Source organism: Xiphophorus hellerii, chromosome 8 (genome assembly GCF_003331165.1).
Source record: "Xiphophorus hellerii strain 12219 chromosome 8, Xiphophorus_hellerii-4.1, whole genome shotgun sequence".
NCBI classification, from domain to species: domain Eukaryota; kingdom Metazoa; phylum Chordata; class Actinopteri; order Cyprinodontiformes; family Poeciliidae; genus Xiphophorus; species Xiphophorus hellerii.
In genome coordinates this window covers 2,770,151-2,789,341 of record NC_045679.1, presented here as the reverse complement: position 1 = coordinate 2,789,341, position 19,191 = coordinate 2,770,151, and the positions used below count along the sequence as shown (strand labels likewise).

The 19,191-nt window shown below is 39.3% G+C and overlaps 2 protein-coding genes across 2 annotated transcripts in view; both read left to right on the top strand.

Moving 5' to 3' along the window:
- Positions 1-19,191, top strand: part of LOC116724487 (NLR family CARD domain-containing protein 3-like) — a 638,369-nt gene that overhangs the window by 472,111 nt on the left and 147,067 nt on the right. The gene's annotated exons all lie outside the window — the stretch shown is intronic.
- On the top strand, positions 1,083-17,546 carry LOC116724445 (NLR family CARD domain-containing protein 3-like). The gene is made up of 11 exons (XM_032570163.1): positions 1,083-1,171; positions 1,306-1,425; positions 7,124-7,202; positions 7,362-7,590; positions 7,722-9,513; positions 9,978-10,151; positions 11,530-11,703; positions 13,660-13,833; positions 16,327-16,373; positions 16,523-17,061; positions 17,511-17,546. Exons 1-10 carry the CDS (start codon positions 1,083-1,085, stop codon positions 17,044-17,046), a joined length of 3,402 nt encoding a protein of 1,133 aa, XP_032426054.1. The 3' UTR covers positions 17,047-17,061; positions 17,511-17,546.

The following is a 19,191-nucleotide window of genomic DNA, read 5'->3' as shown; positions in this document are numbered from 1 at the left end:
CTCAAATATATGCCTATAAAAAAATAAAATCACAAAAACTGATCATTTTAAGTGGTCTCAATTTTTCCCAGAGGGTGACAAACCCCCACTAATGAAGAGTTCAGTTGGTTACAAGTTAGAAAAGGTTCTGGTTCAATTGGTGTTGAACAGAACCTGGATCAACAGAATAACAGCGGATCCAGATTTATGAGAAGTGATCCTGTCTTCAGACGTCAACAGAACATTTTCTTCCGACTCCCAGTCAGTCTGACCAGTCAGACCAGTCTGTGCTCATTTCTCATCATAACACTTTCAGTTTAAACTCACCTGTACAGGTGTGGCACCAGTGTGGATCTGCCGTGGTTCTGTCGGGTCTTAGTTCGTTGTTCAGATATTCTTCATCAACTCTTTGGATTATTTGAACAAACTGTAAGTTTGCTTTGTTTCCTACTTGAACTTTGTCATCAGAATATTCCTGCTTGTTTCTGCTCTCTGATGTTTGGAGAAAATGTTCACTTCTGATTTTAGCTCAAAAATTAATATCTCTGCTGTTTGAAGGATTGTAAGATTATTGAGTAGCTGGTTTTCTTTATTTTCTTCTCTGAACAAACTGCTTCTTGTTTTTATTTCCTGGAATCAAACTCTTGTCTCCACCATTAAAGTCAGAAAAAACAATTTCCTGTTTCTTCCTTTCAAAATAAAATGATGTTAAAATATATTTAATTCAGTCAGATTATAAAATAGTTAATCTTTGAAGGAGCAGAAAATCCACTTGTAGAGTTTAGTAATTAACCAACTAAAATACTTCCTGTTGTTCAGGTTGAATCAGTGAATGTAAATGTTGCTCCATGTCTCCATCTAGTGGACTGATAGTAGAAGTGCAGCAGCTGATGGCAGCTTCCTCTGCCTCTCTGCTGTCTGACTGCATTCACCTGACACTGATATGAAGCAGAGAAGAAGAGCCAATCAGAGGAGGAGCAGCTGATCTTTTTCCAGCTCTAATGATGTAAAGGATGATCAGAGTTGATGTGCAGATGAATGATGTGTGTTTCCTCTGCAGGTGAAGGTAGAAAGTGTGTGTGAGCTGATGTGAATTCAGCAGCATGGATCAGTGTGAGGACAGAGAGGAGGGAGTCCCTCCCTCTAAAACCACTCTGTGTGGGGAAGATGAGAGCCAGAGCAAAGGTCAGAGGTGAGGTCACCATCTCTAACTGTCCACAGCCATTTTCACACAGCGTTCACTATATCAGGCCAGAACAGACGTGGTGATGAAGCTGCTGCTGCTCCTCTTTGCTGATTAAGTTTTAACCATCATGTTTCTGTCAGGATCCATCAGAGACTCAAACCAGAACCAGAACCAGAACCCAGCTGCGTGTCCTTTAAGAGCAACGATTCCAAAGAGTTTCTCATTGACTTTAAATCTCCTGGATCTCCACCATCAGAGAGGTGAGATGTTTCTAACTGCTGTAACTGTTCAGTTTATATCTGTTATTGTGACCTTACCAAGCTCCGCCCACAACCGACCCACGTGACCGCAAGTCTCACAAGCAAAGCCTCGCGGTGCGTTGTTTCTATGTAAACGTGACTCAATTAGTGCATCATTTCTACTGGATTTTCACAATATATCAGCTACTAAATGGACAGAGGAACTAACAGGTTCATGTCATCATCTGGGAGGAGGTTACAGGTTTCTCAGTCACAAGCTGGTTTGCAAACCTGAGGCCAGCAGGTGTCAGTCAGTTATGGTAGATCTGAAATTTGGTTTGATAACCTCAATATGAGAAGCTACAGACTGATAGGAGGAACCAAAGAGCTCTGTAAAGGTAAAGGCAAATCTTCAGAAGTTGGGATATAATTAATTTAATTTCACATAATTATCGCGATGGAAGCCATTTGTTTGTTAAAATTTTATGAAATATATTTGTTCTGTTTGATGTTTGTTGTGAATGACGTAAACTCACAAACGAACGAGGTAGTTAGTCCAACGTTTAGAAACTACAGCGGCTGTAATGCGCCACAGCAAAGGGAAACAAAGGTAAAATAACCTGAACAGGTGATCAACTCAAAACCACTCCTACCTTTTTACTCTCTCTCTCTCACACCTGTTACCGTGGCAACCGCCTGCGCCCCGCAAGCCGAGCAAAGATTACGTTAAAAACATAACATTCAGTCCGTTACGATATCAAGTTTCCAGGCTTAATATTTATTTCTCGATTACTAATCAGCGCTTCCCTGATCACAGCTATGGTTGATTGACTAGCTGTACTTGGTGCTAAGGTGTAGAAGTTGTATCAGTTCCAGTGTTGTATAAAGTACTGAAATCTCAGAGTCAAGTAAAAGTATAGGTACCTCTCCAAAATATGACTTTGGTAAAAGTCCAAGTCACTGACTGAAATGTTACTTGAGTTAAAGTCTTAAAGTATCTGAAACTTCTTGTACTTAAGTATGGAAATTACTGTAAAAATGGATGTACTCAAGTAATGTAATGAAAAGTACAAGTAAAAAGTAAAACAAAGCAAATGCAGTTTGAATGACATTTTTTATATTTTGGTAAACTTGTCAAATACACTTAAAATAATGTACCCAACCAAGTGCAGGCAAAATTAAACCTGCTAATAGATATACCTGCAGGCATCATTTAGTTAAGAAAATTAGGTGCTTTCCCTAGGTTAAGGTTAACTTAACCTGCTTTACAACTGAACCAGCTTCTTAGTATACCCTCCAGGACAGAAAATACAAAGTTTTTGTAAGCCTTAAGTTTTCCCTTCAAGTAAGGTCAGTGCTGAAAATGAGAAAAATAAATAGTACAGAAAATGCGGCCAACATGAAGAAAAAAGAGCTGTTACGATTACTCTACTTCACAAATCAGTGAATCAGTCAATCCTACAGTCAGTAGGTGGTGCACACAACTGGTCATTATGCAAAAGAAAAAAAGAATTGGGAGGGAAATGCAGCTTATTGGCATCTGAAGAGGGAGACCTTTTTTGTAAACCTGGTTTTGAACTTGCATGCCTTTCCTATATTCGTTAAATTTAGTCTAAATTGCTATCGCTATGGCTTCTGTCCCCCTTTAACAGAGGAGTCTAGGTAGCCTGCTACAGTCAACATTAAGCCTAAGCTAAATACACCACGTATGGAACTGAAACAATGCCAAACAAAGTTCATTTATGGTCAACGTTTCACAATACAGTAGTGCCTAGTGACCAAGCTATAGTTACTGAAACAGGAGGATTATAACCATTTCATAAGACGTTACCTCGATGTGTTTCTTCAAGTTGGACGGGGAGTTTTTGTAAGATAGAATTTCCACATCTTCGGGCAGGAATAACATAAACTGCATGCGGTACGACGAATCTTTAACACCCACGAAAGCATGTATTGTGTTAAAATAAGGCCATGGGCTCTCATCACCAGCTGGTGGTTCCCCTGGAGCCGTGTCCGTGTAGTTGCAGTCGTTGTGGTCTCCGTCTCCTCCTCCATGTGGCTGCTGCTGATTGAGAGACTTGCTTTGTGTTTAATGGGAGAAGAGAAACAGGTGTATCCTATTGGAGGTGATGAACAAGCCCAGGCAAGTAGGCTACGGACTTTGTTCGGTAGCCTACTTGCTAATCAGTAGGTGGGATCAAAACACTTGCGTTTCTCTCTCTCGCTTTTTTGTAACGAGTAACTAAACCACACATTGAAAATGTATCGGAGTAAAAGTACGCAATTAAGTTCGGAAATATAGTGAAGTAAAAGTGAAAGTCATCAAAAATGTTCATACTCGAGGAAAGTATGAAGTACTCCAAAATATACTTAAGTAAAGTAGTGAAGTGTTTTTACTTCGTTACTATACAACACTGATCAGTTCTGCCTTTATGCTGTACTTAGCTAACGGGAAGCTAAGTGTGTTTGTGAGACAGCCACGCACGTGACCACGTAGAATGGGCATCAGCCAATGAAAAGCGGCCCCTCTGGTAAGGTCCATTGTGGCCATGTGATGATAAAACGTTCTGATGGCTTCTGTTGTCATGGGAACATTAGAATGAATTTCAGATTATTTTTCCATCATATGTATTACATCAATGACGTTGATGTCTCCATGGTAACATGGTGCCGTAGAGACAGTAAAATCCAAATGGATCGTTGGTACCGCAAAAATTAATGAAAGAACTTCTGAGTAATAATCAGGTCCGTTTAGATCCACATTCTCTACCCAGAGCTTCTACAAGTCCCTGAGATCCATTTGACCATCATTCATGTAGTGATACTGCCCCCTACTGGCCAGTTACTGACACCATAAGCAATTGTGTCATTGTCTGAATTCGGTGTATTTTGTGTCTCACGGGTTTATCTCAAAGATTTTCATGTATTGGAAACCACATTTTTTGAGAAAAATCAAGAAATAGAAATATCCATGTGTCTTGATATTATAACATGCAAATATATTTTAAAAATTATGTTTTGAAAGATTTGATGGGTTGTTGAAGCGTAGAGGTCAGCCAAATGAGCATGTTCCCACTGACCAATGTTAATTTTTCATTGAATATTAAACAAATGAAACTAACCAGTAACTGCAAGTTGTTTGTACCATTTTAAACATTTTTAGGTATACTTTAATCTATATAAAAGAAACATGAGAAAAATAAATTAATTATTTATAAAATATCACTTTTTAATCATGTCCCTCCAGTTTTGTTTAACCCCATAACAGCAGACCAATCCCTCCTTTTTATAAATAATGGTTCAGTCCAATTTCCACAGCACCCTGGAAGTGACATCACTAGAAGAATAGAAGAATGGATGAATGGAGGCTAATTTGAGCCATCAGATTTGTCAATTTGGACAGGGTCTTGTGGCCCTGTTTCAGCCAGTCTGGGGAGAAATCGAAAACCTAGCCATCCTAGTGTTAAGTCTTTTCCCACTCACACTGTAAAAAGATTTAAGTGATAGTATAGTTTCTTACCTATATTTGGTTATTTTTGTCGCCAAAGATCGTCATTGTCAAGCTCAAACTTTCAACGCCGTTCCGCATGTAAATGATATTTATTGTTGTTTGGGAAAAAGTAAAGAATTGTCTTTGAAACACATTAATTTCTTGTTTTCATCATATCATATGTTGCTCCATAACCCAGCTAATGTGGACTTATGGCAACTTTTAGTAAAAATCTTCAACAACGTTACAGTCTGGTCAACTGTTACAATGGGTTCAACCGGTACTTGATACATTGTTATAATTTTTTTTATAATAACAGCAAATATTAGACTAATATTTGTTGGACTGTATGCAAAATTTAAAGAATGATTCAAAAACATAGAATAACATGATTTAATGTTTATTTAAAAGTTTATTTTTATGATTTATGAAAATCGCTTTTACAACAAGTTGCCATATTCTACTTATCAGTCTAATTATTATGATTCAGAATCAAATAAAATAGACGTACAATTAGTTATTTTAATCAAGGGACATGTCATCTAAAAGGAACTGGAAGAATTAGTTTAATTATATTATAGATATATAGTCATAGAGGAATAAAATTGTCCCGTTACGGAGTTGAATTTAAAGCAACCTAAGTAACAAAGAAATTCGTAATACTGTTTGGGATTTTATGAATGAGGTTGGGAGACATATTTTCTTGGAGGTATAAAGAGTCCTTCAATAGATGCAGTGATCAAAAACATAATTTATTGTGGTATATTTTTAAGTAATCTGAGACCCCAAAATGTACTGAATTCAGAGAATCACCCAATTACTGCTGATGAATAACGGGGACAAAAATGACCCATAATGAACTCACTTTTCAATCAAGACACATAAACTATCATGTTGACATGACCTTTGACCCACAAACATTTAACTGCATTTTCTTCTGTTTTGCACTGACTTAATTTTTCCAAATGAAACAGACTCATTTATTTAATCAAATATTAATATTAACACAGAAACACAAAGGCAGAATTAAATTTAATTTCTAGGTTTATATTTGGATTAGTCTCCAAGTCCGATTAAACACAGATTAATGCTGAAAGAAAAGGTTTCTATGAATTAATTTTCTGATTCCAGTTGCATCTCTGAGATTCCAACAAGATGAATCACCTTGTTCATCTTCCATTTCTACAGTAAAACTGAATTATGCCTCCTGTGAGTCTCATTCAGAACGAGATGGTCTCTAACTGAACATTCAGTTCTGATTGAAGCTCCATCAGATCCTCCTTGGATGGTGAGAGTTTAAATAATTCCTGGTTCTTCTCCATGTCAGAGCTCAACACTAAAAATCACCAAACTGTTCTCTCAGTCATTTCAAACCAACATGTTGGTCTGAGAAACAAAACTTTCTGCTTTTCATATCTTCATCTATGGGTGTGGATGATGTTCCTCTGCTTCCTGGCTCCATGTCAGACTAACAGTGGAACACATTTCCACTGTGAAATACCTGGTAAAGCCATTCTGGTCCATCAGGACTTGGTTCCTGTGTGCATTGTGAGACCAGTTAAGCAGAGAAGGAAAGCTTCATGATGTGGTTGGTGAGATCTGCTGGAACTCAACCAACCTGAGCTGATGTTGACCTTCAGAGGTTCTACTGGTTCTTTGTGGGATCAGCAGGAACATTAAATCTTTACAACTACTTGGATCATCAGGTTCACTGCTCACATCCAGATATCACTTCATGGACCTTTACTTTCTGATTGTCTCTGTGTGGACAGATAACATGTGAGCTACAGGATCCGTTTTAAAACCCCCACTATGACATCCAGGAGAGGATCCCACATGGACACACACTCGTATATCTCAGATCTCCTCCATGTCCACATCACCTCAGATCTAGTCATCAGAACCTGATGGATGTCCCACACTATCCTGAAGACCTGTGTGGACAGAGCCTTCACTTCCACTGTCCCCAAGCTCTGGGAAACTGTCTCCACCAGCATCAGATCTAATGACAGTGTGGAGTGTTTGAAGTCCAAGTTCAGCATGAACTTTTTGAAATATCTACTAGGTTACTGGTCTACAACCTTGTAGTTCATCTTCCTCTTTCTCTTTCTAAATTCTTTGTATTGCATTTATGTGATGCTCTGTTCTTATGCTTTAAAAACTTAAAGCATGTGAATACTGATGGATGAATATTTCCTGACTTCCTAATTGTTCCTGGTTCCTCCACAGAGGGGACCAGCAGAGCTCAGAGGTTCCTAGTGGCCCATCTGTCCAGCAGCATCAAACACAGCTGGACTCCATATTGATGGTCTGTACATGAGCAGCAACTAATTTTCCATGGGTTCTGTTCAGTGATCTCCATGCTGTACTTTGTAGACCAGAAGACTGTCAGTCTGTCTAACATACATCTGGTGTTTTTCTCCATGATTTCAGTCTGATGTTTCCTTTATATATTATTCTGTTCCAGCTGTTGGAGGACAACATTATCACTTTTGTGAAGAACGAGTTGAAGAAAATCCAGAAATTACTGAATCCAGATTACCCAGAATGCTCAGAGAGTCAGAAAGAGGATAATGAGGTGTTGGAAGGTGGTGATGAAGAGCAGAGGAGGAGCAACAGAGAGGCATTCATGAAGATCACACTGAACTTCTTGAGGAGGATGAAGAACGTGGAGCTGGCTGACCATCTGCAGAACAGTAAGAGGATTTTTACAAAGATTCTACATGATGGATAAGTCACACATCAATAGATGGAATCACATTTATTCAAATCATCTTCAGAAGATGATTTTATTTAGTTTCTTATTTTACTTTTTGTTTTAATTTAGAACGTCTTGCTGAAGTTTGTCAACATCAACTTAAATCTGGTCTGAAGAAGAAGTTCCAGTCTGTGTTTGAGGGGATTGCTAAAGCAGGAAGTCCAACCCTTCTGAACCAGATCTACACAGAGCTCTACATCACAGAGGGAGGGACTGGAGAGGTCAATGATGAACATGAGGTCAGACAGATTGAAACAGCATCCAGGAAACCACACAGACCAGAAACAACAATCAGACAAGAAGACATCTTTAAAGTCCCACCTGGAAGAGATCAACCAATCAGAACAGTGATGACAAAGGGAGTGGCTGGCATTGGGAAAACAGTCTTAACACAGAAGTTCACTCTGGACTGGGCTGAAGACAAAGCCCACCAGAACATCCAGTTTATATTTCCATTTACTTTCAGAGAGCTGAATCTGCTGAAAGAGAAAAAGTTCAGCTTGGTGGAACTTGTTCATTATTTCTTTAGTGAAACCAAAGAAATCTGCAGCTTTGAACACTTCCAGGTTCTTTTCATCTTTGATGGCCTGGATGAGAGTCGACTTCCTCTGGACTTCCACAACAAGGAGATCCTGACTGATGCTACAGAGTCCACCTCAGTGGACGTTCTGCTGACAAACCTCATCAGGGGGAAACTGCTTCCCTCTGCTCTCCTCTGGATAACCACACGACCTGCAGCAGCCAATCAGATCCCTCCTCAGTGTGTTGGCATGGTGACAGAGGTCAGAGGATTCAATGACCCTCAGAAGGAGGAATACTTCAGGAAGAGATTCAGAGATGAGAAACAGGCCAACAGGATCATCTCCCACATGAAGACATCACGAAGCCTCCACATCATCTGCCACATCCCAGTCTTCTGCTGGATCACTGCTACAGTTCTGGAGGTTGTGTTGGAGACCAGAGAGGGAGGAGAGCTGCCCAGCACCCTGACTGAGATGTACATCCACTTCCTGGTGGTCCAGGAAAAAGTGAAGAAGGTCAAGTATGATGGAGGAGCTGAAACAGATCCACACTGGAGTCCAGAGAGCAGGAAGATGATTGAGTCTCTGGGAAAACTGGCTTTTGGTCAGCTGCAGAAAGGAAACCTGATCTTCTATGAATCAGACCTGACAGAGTGTGGTATCGATATCAGAACAGCATCAGTGTACTCAGGAGTGTTCACACAGATCTTTAAAGAGGAGAGAGGTCTGTACCAGGACAAGGTGTTCTGCTTCGTCCATCTGAGTGTTCAGGAGTTTCTGGCTGCTCTTCATGTTCATCTGACTTTCACCAATTCTGGTGTCAACCTGATGAAAGAAAATACACCATCATTTTTCTCTACATTTTTTAGCAGATCAAATATAAATAATCTCCATCAGAGAGCTGTTGACCAGGCCTTACAGAGTCCAAATGGACACCTGGACTTGTTCCTCCGCTTCCTCCTGGGACTTTCACTGCACTCCAATCAGAGACTCCTACAAGGTCTGCTGACACAGACAGGAAGTAGATCACAGACAAATCAGGATACAGTTAAGTACATCAAGGAGAAGATCAGTAAGAATGTGTCTGCAGAGAAAAGCATCAATCTGTTCCATTGTCTGAATGAACTGAATGATCGTTCTCTAGTGGAGGAGATCCAACAGTCTCTGAGTTCAGGAAGTCTCTCCACAGATAAACTGTCTCCTGCTCAGTGGTCAGCTCTGGTTTTCATCTTACTGTCATCAGGAAAAGAACTGGATGTGTTTGACTTGAAGAAATACTCTGCTTCAGAGGAGGTTCTTCTGAGGCTGCTGCCAGTGGTTAAAACCTCCAACAAAGCTCTGTAAGGTCACAAATTGTTACTGCATAAATTTTTTGATTGATTTTTTTGCTATTGAAGAGGTAAATATATATTCATGTTTCAGTTTATATATTGATGCATTGTTTCTCCAAAGTGTCCCACTAGGGGGACGAGCAAAAGTGAAACGCACTTCGTTCAGCAAAGCTGGACATATTGTTTCATATTCAAGCAGCAAAACTTCTCCTCTTCATATTAAAATTGCAACTGGATTAATTTAGTTCATCGTGGAGTCTTATAATTATCTTTCCATCCTCCTTTTTGCCTGTTGTTCTGTCCTTTAAGGCTGGAGGACTAACTATAGAATGAACTGGTTCACAACAAAAGGCAACATGAATGTGTGTAAAATAAGGTTGTTCCTACTCTTTCCAAGCAAAATGTTGTTGATTTGAAAGAAAATACATTTTCATAATTTGTTTAATAGCAGATTTTTCTCCCTGTCTCCTCAGACTGAGTGACTGTAACCTCTCAGAGAGAAGCTGTGAAGCTCTGTCCTCAGTTCTCAGCTCCCAGTCCTCCAGTCTCAGAGAACTGGACCTGAGTAACAACAACCTGCAGGATTCAGGAGTGAAGTTTCTATCTGCTGGACTGAAGAGTCCAAACTGCAACCTGGAAACTTTGAGGTAAGGTGTTCACAATCTTGGTGAAACCAGATTTATGCCCATTAGATTATGTAAATATTATTTCAGTAGTTAATTTTGTTGTAGAATCTTTCTACCTTTTTGTGATGGGGTTCTATTATGACTTGGTCAAACATAAATGACTGGCCAAGGCCGGAGATCACTTTAGTGAAATTTATTAAGCGTTTCTTCAGGTGAACAAGGTGGCAGGTGCAAAATATTTACAAAGGACATCCAAAGCAGGATAAAATCAGATAAACAGCAGTACCTTCATTGTTAGAGTCCATCACCTTCATTGTGACGTCTTAGGAGTCTAGCCACAGACTGCGTGTCCAAACAAGCAAAAGTCCAAACAAGAAAGTCCAAACAAGCGAAAAAAAACTGAGCAGTTACTTCTAACTCAAATAAACTCTTAAAGTATACAAAATGATTATAATTGATATGTTTATTTTAGTTCCTAACCTGCAAAGAATCAACCAGAGACACAAATTACTTTTCTGCAGAAGAGGAGAGCTGAAAACAGACGCAGAGAACCGCTGTCAAACACTGTCTGGGATCAACTCTGCCAGATCTTTCTCTGCATTGCTCTTTATTATGTATAGAAAAAGGAGGTTGGGCTTTTTCACACAGTCACACAAAGAATTTGACCAATGACCTATACTACAGGATGTTCTGGAACCTTCTGTGGACATGCCCTTACAAGGGCAAGAGGCTGACCGCAACCAATCAGCCCCACAGGAAGCTGACAACACAGGAATGTGCAAACGTCTCTAGCCTCCAGGGAAACATCCTACAAAATGGTTAATAGTTTATCACAGAAGAAAAGGAGTCAAGTAAACAACACACAAAATAATAATATGAAAACATAACTTTTCAAATAAACTCACAAGTAAATGAACTTAGATAATTTTTCTAACAATAATGAGAGAAAAAAAATATATAAATAAACTTGTAAACAAAAATACAATACTCAATTTAATAGAAAACACTCAGTATGTTCTGATGACATCACTATGTCATCATGTGACTCCCTCCCGGCACACCACAATCCGGAAACAACCTTACTTGAAAATAGAATCGGAAAAATGTTTGATGCTGAAAATAACAGGTTAGGATGAATGTTAACTGAAGCAGGAACACCACGTGTGCACCCACGATGAACCGCATCAGTTTAAGCTGCAACAAAAAGTAAGTTAGCGATTGTGTTTGTGTGTTTATGTGTGTGTGGGCATGCTTGCATGCTGACACGGACTCTATAATTAAGTCCCAGCTTGTGACGGCTCCTCCGTCACACTTTCCAAGAAAGACAATATTGCCTGAACGGAAAAATACAAATTTTCTTAAATTGTTTAATAGCATACTTTTCTCCATGTCTCCTCAGACTGAGTGACTGTAACCTCTCAGAGAGAAGCTGTGAAGCTCTGTCCTCAGTTCTCAGCTCCCAGTCCTCCAGTCTCAGAGAACTGGACCTGAGTAACAACAACCTGCAGGATTCAGGAGTGAAGCTTCTCTCTGCTGGACTGAAGAGTCCAAACTGCAACCTGGAAACTCTCAGGTAAAATGTTCGCAATCTTGGTGAAACCAGATTTATGCCCATTAGATTATGTAAATATTTCAGTAGTTAATTTTGTTGTAGAATATTTCTATTTTTCCCAGAAAAACATTATTGACTGAACGGAAAAACACAAATTTTTATAAATTGTTTAATAACAGATTTTTCTCCCTGTCTCCTCAGACTGAGTGGCTGTAACCTCTCAGAGAGAAGCTGTGAAGCTCTGTCCTCAGTTCTCAGCTCCCAGTCCTCCAGTCTCAGAGAACTGGACCTGAGTAACAACAACCTGCAGGATTCAGGAGTGAAGCTTCTCTCTGTTGAACTGAAGAGTCCAAAGTGCAACCTGGAAACTCTCAGGTAATGTAATTCTGGATCAGGGGTGGAAATAAAAAATCTTCTCCAAATACAGTGGCTGGATCACATAAAATGAAAGATGTTTTTTCTGACCCGCTCCACGTGTAACAAATCTTGACATTAATTACCCATGGAATGAAATGAGTTTTATTACTATTTCATCTTATTGACAGGTTAAGCACAATTGATTTACTTTTTTCATGTCAGGAAAATGACCAGTTCAGGGGCCTCGTGCATAAAGCGTGCGTGTGCACAAAAAATGTGCGGCATCATATTTTACACACAAGTCGGCATGTATAAAAATCAACTTTGTGTTGAAGTTTGCGTAAATATATGCACACTTTTTCTCTGGCGTGAAAATGTGCTTCAGCCATGCAAACGTTTTCTGTGAACAATATCAAACTACAAAGCGTTAAAACCCACCTAAATACACTAAAATCTGACTACATTTAGTGTTATTTAGACCAAGAAGCATCAAACCCGGTGTTTTTTCATGATTTTAATATTTTCTTGTTTAAACGTAAACTATAAAACTCAACCGCATTTATCCTCAGAAAATAACACGCACACAAAATAACGAAAATAAAAATAGAAGGATGTGAAAAATTCACTTGAATGTACATCCGTGGGGTAATTTCATTCTGACTGAAAAAAACACAGGGTTGGATCAGCAGATTAACTCCAGAAAAGGTTTGGTTATTCTTAAAGTGATCAAGGTGTGTATAATCACACGTATTCAAGTAGCTGCGCAAAGGTGAGCTGCGTAAATGTGGAGTGCTTTGGCTCTGATGGAGAACATCGCCAATGGAAGGATTCAGAGGGAGCGATTGATCATACTGATCTGTTGGGAAATGTTGATGGTTTATTAGTGTTTAGATTAACCCAGACTGATCATCCTGGATCTCTGAGCAGAACATAAAGAAAGAGCTGTGCGGTACCGGTCCAGCTGCAGTCATCCTTGAGTTGAGCTGCCCGCTTTGTGAATGTGTGTTATGGACAGAAAGCATCTCTATTCTGTAAATGTACAACTTATGCACACGATACCACTATTTAGAATCCACATTTCCACTCAAATGACTTTCTGACACGCTGTCATTCTTTAAATACCTGCTGGACACGCTACTGTTCTAACAGGCCTTTGCACGATCTCTTTATTTATTTATTTACTTGGATTTTTTTCCCTTAAAATGTATTATTTCTATTTTTGTGAGGTGACCATCTGTGTCCTGAAAGCACCTTTTAAATAAAATATATAGTTATTATTATTAATATTTATACTGCTATAAATAAGGACGTTGCCGTGGTTATTGCTTCATGTGGTGGCAGACTTTTGTGTATTTATAAAAATGTGCATATATATTTATGGGTGACAACATGGCGGACCAGCAGCTACGCTCAATTTTCCGCAAACTGGGATGCATAAAGAAAAGCTGTGCAGCAACATGCGTGCGCACAGCTTTATACATCCGAATTGTTTTGTGCGCCGCACTTTTCTAAATTTTTCCGTACGCCAAGTTTCATGTGAAAACTGCACACTCTTTTATACATGAGTCCCCAGATCTTTGTTCTCATATTCTCATCATGTGCTGAATTGTGTGTCTGCAGCTTATCAGGCTGTTTGGTCTCAGAGGAAGGCTGTGCTTCTCTGGCCTCAGCTCTGACCTCCAACTCCTCCCATCTGAAAGAGTTGGACCTGAGCTACAATCATCCAGGAGACTCAGGAGTGAAGCTGCTGTCGGCTGGACTGAAGGATCCACACTGGAGACTGGAAGCTCTCAGGTATGGAGGAACCTGCTGCAGGAGCAGAGAAGGTCTGATAGAGGAGGAAGAGGGAGAAATGTCTTTAGTCAGTCTGCTGGGAAACATTTAGTTTGAAGCTAAATATTTAGTTTGATCATTAAATATCTAGATTACAACCATGGCATTTTTAAATTAATGGATAAAATGTTAGCCTCATTTTGTCGCTTATCACAAGCTAAATAACTCAAGTTATTTCTGTTAATTTTGACTCTGTAACTTTTCAAACAGCCGCCCATTTAAACTATAGGAATCTTTCACATGGTGCTGAATGATCCTGGGAAACCAACCCATCTACTGGAACCACAATAACATGGTAGTCAGAGCAGCAGGGGGCCAAATATAGCTCCATGTGGAACCAAGAGGTTGGAGAGAGAAAATCAGTTTGAAACTGTTTCCTATCAGAGTTCAGTTTGTCTCTCTGTCTTCACAAACCAGGAGCATCATGGGCTGGGCGGGGCTTCCACTGATGGAGCTACTGAGAAAATACAAGAAGCTGATTGGCTGATGGACAGGAAGTTAAAAATATACAGATAAATGACATCATAAAGCAGATATTATTGGTATTCAGTGAGAGGAAGAAAGGAACAGAAAGATGAGCAACATCTCAAAAAGAATATCGATGTTCAGAGAAACAAGTAGAGGATCTGATCTAGAATATGTAGCAATAGAGACAATAATAAATGAGATAAAATGAACAATTATGAAAGTTAGATTAGAATCAGTTAATCCAGATTAAAGGTGTAGATAATCAGTAATATATGGTGACTATAATGCACATGGAATATTATGGGATGGAAACAAAACAGTAAATGGAGAAACAGCAGAAGAATATTTAGAGGGTAAGAACTGATGATGTTTGGTTGGTTTAAGAGAAACAAGAACAGATGTTGATCCAGGAAATGGATCAGTCCTTGATTTAACTCTAGTGTCCAGGAAGATTTCAGCTGATTGTGAAATGAGATTTATTAAACAATGGATGTTTTTACCATCCAGACCTGTAGAACCAGTTCAGGTCAATAGTTCAGTTGTATCTGTGGAAGATGAACAGATTTGATGTGAAATGATGAAATTCTTCATTTCTATCTGATGTTCCAGCAGATCTGTAGAAAATGGAGCTGCAGCTCTCAGATATTTCAGTCGTCATGTTTTCTATCAATGAATCCACTGATTAAAGCAGGAATCTCATCTCCATGTTCTCCTCCAGAGGTTCCCAAGGTTTGTTCCTGGAAGCTGCTGCTGGTTCCTCCAATCCAGGCTCCGCCCCCTTTAGAGGAAATCTGTCCATATATGGCGCTAAGAGTCACCTTGATGCTGCAAAGCTTTGTTCAGGGATGAGATGTCAGGATGTTAGTGTCAGTCTGTTCCAGGCTTTAGTTGTTCTCCTCATGAGGAGCTGAAGTCTCTGACAGGAATGTAGAGCTGAACAGGAGAAGAACTTGAAGCTTCTTCTTGGCCTCTGATTGCAACAGCAGGACAATCCAACATTTTAGTCTGACTTCATCTGGAAATATTTCTTTGACCCTGAATCAGTTTGAAGGCAGGCCAGCTCCTCATCAGAGCTGAGATCTTCTCTGTCCTCCATGCTGGAAATGTACAAGTCCAGCAGGTCTTGATCAGTGACATCAGAGCGTGACATCATCAGTAGAATGATGATGTCATTTCCTTCTCAGAGCAGCTTAGAAATCTGAGAGGAAAGATGCAAACAAAGACTCTCTGGACTGTTGGATCTGCTGGTTCTGGTTCCAGATGCTCCTTGGACACTTTTACAAGCCATTACTGCAGCTGCTGGATTCAGGATGCTGCTTCTTCTTCTTGGTCTCATTGTAAATGTGTGCAGCAGCGCCACCTGGTGGTGTTGGTTGGTAGAGGAAGTGCTGAAAGGTTGGAAGTGTTTGTCAGAGGTGTGTGATGATGGAAGCCTCTCCCTGGTTTGTGAGTCTGAGCTCAGAGATCAAATCTTTGATTCTTGTTGAACTCTTTGTTGAATGTGATGCAGCTTCTCCTTTTTAATGTTTGTATTTCTGGATATTACAGTGAGGCCACAGCAGGTTTTCAGCAGCAGGGCTGTTTAGTGTTTCATTCCTTCATCTGTGTGTGGGAGTGTGGATGGAACAGGTATCCAGGTGTTGTGTCAGAGTTTAGATTGATTGTATTTTAATGCTGATTATTAAATCAGGTTGAGCTTCCAGAAATGTTTCCTTAGTTTCCTGATGTCCTTTTAGGCTTCAGTGAGTTTCTTCAGGTTGTTACTGAGGGATTTCCTTTCTCCTCTCTGTTGGAGCTTTTCCTGTGTTTGGAGAAATGAGTTGTGCTGCAGCAGCACCAACTGTCCTTCCTACATCCACTGCAGTTTGCAATCCAAATGTTGGACTGTTCCTGTCTCAGTGGAGGACAATGTGTGTCTGAGAGACATGTAATGTCCATGTTTGCTGCTGAAAGAGACTGATGGTCTGACCCCCCTCCTCCTTTCAGGGTGGAGCCTGCTGGACTCCCATTCTTGACACCAGGTCTGAGGAAGTGTAAGTGTGTTTTTCATCTGATTCATGACAACAAAGCAGCTCACATTCAACCATCTTCAAACTGTCACATCACTCATTCAGGAGTCATCATCAAAGTGTCAATAAATGATCAATAACTGCAGCTGGATTGTGTTTGTTCTCTCCATCAGATTCCTGTCAACTCACCATCGACACAAACACAGTGAGCAGAAAACTCAAACTGTCTAAAGACAACAGGAAGGTGACATGGGAGGAGCTTCAGTCATATCCTGATCATCCAGACAGATTTGATCTTCCTCAGCTGCTGTGTAGAACTGGTCTGACTGGTCGCTGTTACTGGGAGGTTGAGTGGAGAGGAGAAGTTGATATATCAGTGAGTTACAGAAGAATCAAGAGGAAAGGAGACAATAGAGACTGTTTGTTTGGAGGGAATGATCATTCCTGGAGTCTGAGATGCTCTGATTTTGTTGGTTACTGTGTCTGGCACAATAACAGAAAAGCTTGTCTCTCCTCCTCCTCTGTCTCTAACAGAGTAGCAGTGTATGTGGACTGTCCTGCTGGCATTCTGTCCTTCTACAGAATTTCCTCTGACTCACTGATCCTCCTCCACACCTTCAACACCACATTCACTGAACCTCTGATTCCTGGAATTACAGTCTGGTCCAGTTATGGTTCGTCACTGTTTCTGTGCTGAGTTGAGTCTAAAGCAGTGTTTTTCAACCACTGTGCCGCGGCACACTAGTGTGCCGTGAGTGATCGTCAGGTGTGCCGTGGAAATTTCACCTAATTGGTCTAAAAAAGATTTTTTGAAAACAAATTAATTATCTGCAAATAATATGCTATCTTTGCATGTGTGTGCTGTAGTAGTGACTAGCGGCATAATCATGTAATTTTCTTACCACTAGATGGCAGTAGGTACATAGCATTGTACGTTAAAACAAGAGAATTAGTGATGCGTGAATGTGACAGGGAGCGGTGAGAGCATTGTATCTAGCAAGACTGTGATGACAGTGATGGAAAAGTTTATGAAAAAAAATGACTATAGGTGGCAATAGAGTATCATTTGTTTACATTTTTGGTTGGTGGTGTGCCTCGTGATTTTTTCAATGAAAACAATGTACCTTGGCTCAAAAAAGGTTGAAAAACACTGGTCAAAAGAGTCTAAAGATTTTCCTCCTGTCAGAGAAACTCTCTCACTGTTGAACAGATAGTTCAGTCTCTACAATCTATTTCTTGGTGAAACAATTCTGATTGAATCTTTGGAAATTTTTCTTCTTCTGGTCCTTTAAAGATGGGCGCTGGGATTATTCCTGTATTATTCCAGGATCCAGATCTTTCTTTTCTTTTCCACTCAAAACTTCACTTTCAGAAAGTTGTTTCCCCTTTTCATTTCCTTTCATTCATTAGTCAGATTTTATTGAAATATTCTGCAGTTTTTCTCAAATTCTAGATATTTTCTGTTTCTGTTGGCTTCTTTTTTTCTACACGCATCAGATTCAAATGTCAAATCTCTTATATTATATGTGCTGCAGCTATACTTCACTTATACTTTTTTTCTTCTGCACTTGATTCATTTATTGCTCAGTCTAGTCTTGTATTTTGTTCAACTTTAGATATTTCAATAAAAAAATATTTTTCTGCCTTTCAGAAAGTCTTGATTTAAAATTAAACATTCGCATCCCATGAAGGTCAGAGGTCAATCCTTTGAAGCATAAAGTGGGAAAATCTTCATATTTTCTGTTTCATTCAGAACTTCTACCTGAAACTCAGAACCTGCAGAACATTTTTCTCTTTGGAGGAAAAATCCCAGGAACTGGAAGATCAGAGCAGAATGAAAACTGGAGATCAGTGTTGGACAGAAAAGGTCTGATCGCTGCATCTCTGCTATATTTTACATTTAAATCTGATAACAAAAAGTAAACCTGTTTTTAATGAATAAACCAACATGGATATGACCCGCCACAGCGCCAACGTGGGCCACACCTGATTCAACCCAAACCAGAAAATAAAGAATTTAACTGGAAAAAGCAAAACCCAGTAAAATCAGCAGCTGGTTGTGATTAAAATGCAGTTTGTTGCAGAGGTTCAAACTTCTGCAACAAACTGAAGTTTTGTTCAGTTTGTTGCAGACAAACTGAACAAAATTAGTGATGTGTCACCAGACAAGGTGTCACCTTGTCTGGTGACACATCACCTTGTCTGGCCGGTTTTAATCCTCACTGCAGTGTTAGACTGGAGCTCATCTCTCAGATTAACCAGATTAACACTGAGCTGCAACAGGAACCAAACGTCTCTCCTCCAACTTATTTCACTGATTAATAACAAGGTTGGATAAAAACATTGAGCTGAGCTTCTCATTCCTTAAAGAGTCATGAAGAAAGACTCACCCTGGAACTGCAGAAAAGAAGTTAGAAAGTTTAAAAATAGATGGAAAAACTTTGTAAATATATTCTAACAAGTGATTTAATTATCTGTTTTTTTTTGTATCTTTTAATGTATAAAACTGTATAAAAAAGGTGTAAATGGTTAAAAATCTTCAGAATGAGCCAATTTTTAACCTGATTAATCATCACAATAATTCTTTGTTGGACCATCGCTACGCGGTACTGAGGAGGAAACTTTAAAAAAATTAAATTCAACTGAATTATTCAGTTGTCATTATTGTTCTTACATTTGGGAGATTGAAAATTTCTGTTTTTATTAAGTTTCTAAAATAAAACTTTAAAAAGTTCAGAAAATAAAATCAATCTACTGAATATTCTGATTTTATGAGGATCTATTTGAAATGTTTGTTACAAAGTTGATTACTACATTAATTTTTATGTGAATTAAATTGGTG

Excerpts from the sequence above, each read along its gene's own strand:
- LOC116724445 (XM_032570163.1), top strand. The coding sequence starts at position 1,083 with ATGGATCAGTGTGAGGACAGAGAGGAGGGAGTCCCTCCCTCTAAAACC. Across the intron at positions 1,426-7,123 it reads GGATCTCCACCATCAGAGAG|AGGGGACCAGCAGAGCTCAG; the intron begins GTGAGATGTTTC and ends GTTCCTCCACAG. Across the intron at positions 9,514-9,977 it reads AAAACCTCCAACAAAGCTCT|ACTGAGTGACTGTAACCTCT; the intron begins GTAAGGTCACAA and ends CTGTCTCCTCAG.